This window comes from Pagrus major, chromosome 11, assembly GCF_040436345.1.
Source record: "Pagrus major chromosome 11, Pma_NU_1.0".
Taxonomy (NCBI): Eukaryota; Metazoa; Chordata; class Actinopteri; order Spariformes; family Sparidae; genus Pagrus; species Pagrus major.
This window is the reverse complement of record NC_133225.1, coordinates 34,691,086-34,695,660: the sequence shown is the minus strand read 5'-3', so window position 1 is coordinate 34,695,660 and position 4,575 is coordinate 34,691,086. Positions and strand designations below refer to the sequence as shown.

Sequence of the window (4,575 nt, the reverse complement as noted above, 5' to 3'; positions counted from 1 at the left end):
GTGTGTGTTGTGTTTACAGATGAAGTTGTGTGTGTGTGTTGTGTTTACAGATGAAGTTGTGTGTGTTGTGTTGACAGGTGAAGTTGTGTGTGTTGTGTTGATAGGTGAAGTTGGGTTTGTTGTGTTGACAGGTGAAGTTGTGTGTGTGTGTTGTGTTTACAGATGAAGTTGTGTATGTGTTTGCAGGTCGAGACCATCGGAGACGCCTACATGGTGGCTTCAGGTGAAGTTGTGTGTGTGTGTTGTGTTTACAGATGAAGTTGTGTATGTGTTTGCAGGTCGAGACCATCGGAGACGCCTACATGGTGGCTTCAGGTGAAGTTGTGTGTGTGTGTTGTGTTTACAGATGAAGTTGTGTATGTGTTTGCAGGTAGAGACCATCGGAGACGCCTACATGGTGGCTTCAGGTGTCCCCAACAGAAATGGGACTCGACACGCGGCTGAAGTGTCCAACATGTCGCTGGACATCCTTCACTCTATAGCAGCTTTTAAAATCAAACACATGCCGGAGATTAAAGTGAAGATTCGTATTGGACTGCATTCAGGTACGACCCGTCTGAAGCTGGTTCTAACACTCAACATGAAAAGTAACTGAGCACAGGGAGCACCTCACACCTTCACTGGTTTGTCTTGTCATCATCGACATGTCACCTGAGTCACTGGCCTGTAATCTGCTACATGTAATCTGACAGCTAACAGTAATCTGTAATCTAAACGGTGGCTAAACATCAGCCAGTCATTGACTGACTGCCTGAAACAGGGTCAGAGTCAGAGTCCGGGTTCTGGTTCTGGTTCTGGTTCGGGTGTAACCCTGTGTGATTGATAACCGGTGAAGAGTGTGAAGCTGGTGACGAGCCACAGCTGGAGTCAGTGATCAGTTTGTTTGTTGGATCAGTTTTCCTAACTGCAAGCATCTGATCTGTCTGTGTCTCTACCCGTCTGTCTCTCTACCTGTGTGTGTCTCTACCCTTCTGTGTCTACCTGTGTGTCTCTCTACCCGTCTGTCTCTCTACCTGTGTGTGTCTCTACCCTTCTGTGTCTACCTGTGTGTCTCTCTACCCGTCTGTGTCTCTACCTGTCTGTGTCTCTACCCATGTGTGTCTCTACCTGTCTTTCTCTCTACCCTTCTGTGTCTACCTGTCTGTGTCTCTACCCGTCTGTGTCTCTACCTGTCTGTGTCTACCTGCCTGTCTGTCTCCAGGTGCAGTGGTAGCGGGCGTGGTCGGCCTCACGATGCCCCGGTACTGTCTGTTTGGAGACACGGTCACAACGGCGTCACATATGGAAGCCAGCGGACTGCGTATGTAGAAAACAAGAAAATCATTGATTAGTTAACACTAAAGTCACTGATGAACAATAAAATCATTGATTAGTTAACGCTAAAGTCATTGATGAACAATAAAATCATTGATTAGTTAACACTAAAGTCACTGATGAACAATAAAATCATTGATGAACAATAAAATCTGGATTAATAACAATCAAATGATTGATGAATCCACAGAGATTGTGCAGGAAACGATAGAAAATTTGATCTGAGTGAAAGTTTTTGTTCTTTTGTTTTTGTTGTCTTGAAATATGTGATAATCAATAATGATCTTGTGTTTGTGGTTCAGCCTACAGGATCCACATCAGTCTCAGTACAGTGAAGGTCCTGACCAGTCTCAAACTGGGATACCACATAGACACCAGAAAGGCTCAGGTACGCTCACCTGCTCAGACGTTTAGCTTCAGAATGTTCCTTTAAATGCATTTCTGTGATGAAAACAGTCAGAAAGACTTTGACAACCAGATTATTAAAAAAAAAAAGTAAATAAAATAATATATATACATATATATACAGTATATATATATATATATATACTGTATATTTTTATATATATATATATATATATAAAAATATACAGTATATATATATATATATACTGTATATTTTTATATATATATATATATATATATATATAAAAATATACAGTATATATATATATATATACTGTATATTTTTATATGTATATATATATATATATATATATATATATATATATAGATAGATAGATAGATAGATAGATAGATAGATATCCATATATATATTTATATATATATATAGTCAGTGATGTTTAGTTGTGATGTAATGTTTGTGTTGCAGGTGAAGGGCACAGTGGACACATACTGGCTGACCGGCAGAGAAGGTTTCGATAAACCTCTTCCTGTTCCCCCAGACCTCACTGGAGGGTGAGAACACACACACACACACACACACACACACACACACACACACACACACACACACACACACACACCTGATCAGCTGGTCTGAGGGTCTTGACAGCCGGTGAAGAACTGGTCACTTTTTGTTAATTTCAGTATTCCAGATCGTCTAACCTGTCTCTCCCTCTAACCTGTCTCTCTCTAACCTGTCTCTCTCTCTCTCACTTGTCTCTCTCCCTCTAACCTGTCTCTCTCTAACCTGTCTCTCTCTCTCTCACTTGTCTCTCTCCCTCTAACCTGTCTCTCTCTCTCACCTGTCTCTCCCTCTAACCTGTCTCTCTCTAACCTGTCTCTCTCTCTCTCACTTGTCTCTCTCCCTCTAACCTGTCTCTCTCTCTCACCTGTCTCTCCCTCTAACCTGTCTCTCCCTCTAACCTGTCTCTTTCTCAGGGCCAGTAATCATGGTATCAGTCTGGATGAGATTCCAATTGAAAGACGACAAAAGTTTCTGGACAGACAGAAGATAAAGAAATGATGCCAACAAACACACACACACACACACACACACACACACACTCAAACTAACAACATTATTGTCACACACACACACACACACACACACACACACACACACACACTCAAACTAACAAAATTATTGTCACACACACACACACACACACACACACATACACACACACACACACACTACCTCGAGGACTGGACTGTGCTTTAAAGGACATTTCATCAGCTTGTTAGAACTTTTCAGCCAAAACCTGTTAAAATGTGAATGGAGTTCTGAATGGAGTTCTGATGTGACCAATCAGCATGGACAGTAATTTACTTCCTGTTTGTTGCTGGAGGACATGCAGCTCTGATTGGTCCCTGACATCCCGTCATCACATTTCTCTTTCTGTGCCTCACATGGTCTGTGATAGATTATACAGTGATACGTCTATATACAGCAACAGTGTCTGTATACAGTAACATTATCCGTTTACGGTAACTATCTATATACAGTAACATTATCTGTTTATGGTAACTGTATCTATATAAAGTAACGGTATCTGTATACAGCAACAGTATCTGTTTACGGTAACTGTATCTATATACAGTAACATTATCTGTTTACGGTAACTGTATCTATATACAGTAACAGTATCTGTTTTTGGGAACTGTATCTGTATATGGTAACTGTACCTGTTTACAGTAACAGTATCTGTATACCGTTACAGTAACAGTATCTGTATACAGTATCTAGATAACATTACCGTAAACAGATAATGTTACCTGTATACGGTAATGTTATCTGTTTACGGTAACAGTATCTGTATACGGTAACTATTTGTATACAGTAACAGTATCTGTATGCAGTTACAGTATCTTGTTGCAGTTACAGTATCTGTATACGGTAACAGTATCTGTTTATGGTAACTGTATCTGTATACAGTAACAGTATCTGTTTATGGGAACTGTATCTTTTTATGGTAACTGTACCTGTTTACAGTAACAGTATCTGTATACCGTTACAGTAACAGTATCTGTATACGGTAACTATTTGTATACAGTAACAGTATCTGTATATGGTAACGTTATCTGTTTACGGTAACAGTATATGTATACGGTAACTATCTGTCTACAGTAACTGTATCTGTTTACGTTAACTAAGTGTTTACGATAACAGTATCTGTTTACAGTTACAGTCTCTGTATACAGTAACAGTATCTGTATGCAGTTACAGTATCTTGTTGCAGTTACAGTATCTGTATACGGTAACAGTATCTGTATACAGTAACTGTATCTGTATACGGTAACTGTATGACCTGCAGTGCAGTGCATACTGGGAAAACTACCGGTTACAGAACAAATGAACAAATGAATGAATGAATGAATGAATGAAGGTAAATGTTATATCAGGCTCTGCCATCATATCCTCTCAACATTTCATCTTACTGAAGTTGCAGTGATCAGTTTCTGATAATCAAAAATCAGTTGTGTGGCTGTAACTTATTTCATTGATTGGTCATTTTTTCAGTGATGATGATTGATTCACATGATGATGATGATGATGATGTAGTAGTCAAATAGATCATGAATAAAATATTAAAATGAAAACATGTTCCAGAAAACTTGCCATCATCTGTTTGATCAAAGCTTCCATTTTCACACGCTCATCTCAGTCTTCAAGCGTGGATTTCATATAATGCACCTGAAGGCACCTCACAGCTGTTGGCCATCAGCAGACAGCAGCTCAGACTGTTTATGTTCATCAGTGTTGGCTGAATTTTATATTTAAATTCATCAAGGAGACGTGACATTAACTTTGAGGTTATAATTGTTGTCACGAGTAAAGTCTCAACTGTGACTCCA

General features: G+C 39.3%; 1 protein-coding gene across 1 annotated transcript in view; it reads left to right on the top strand.

Moving 5' to 3' along the window:
* LOC141004924 (retinal guanylyl cyclase 2-like) overlaps positions 1–2,784 on the top strand; it is a 21,128-nt gene extending 18,344 nt beyond the window's left edge. The window contains exons 19-23 of the mRNA XM_073476633.1: positions 371–545; positions 1,202–1,300; positions 1,617–1,702; positions 2,147–2,232; positions 2,659–2,784. Coding sequence (XP_073332734.1) covers positions 371–545; positions 1,202–1,300; positions 1,617–1,702; positions 2,147–2,232; positions 2,659–2,743 — 531 coding nt within the window. The 3' untranslated portion in view covers positions 2,744–2,784. The remainder of the gene's footprint in view (positions 1–370; positions 546–1,201; positions 1,301–1,616; positions 1,703–2,146; positions 2,233–2,658) is intronic.
* Positions 2,785–4,575: the final 1,791 nt, after the last annotated feature.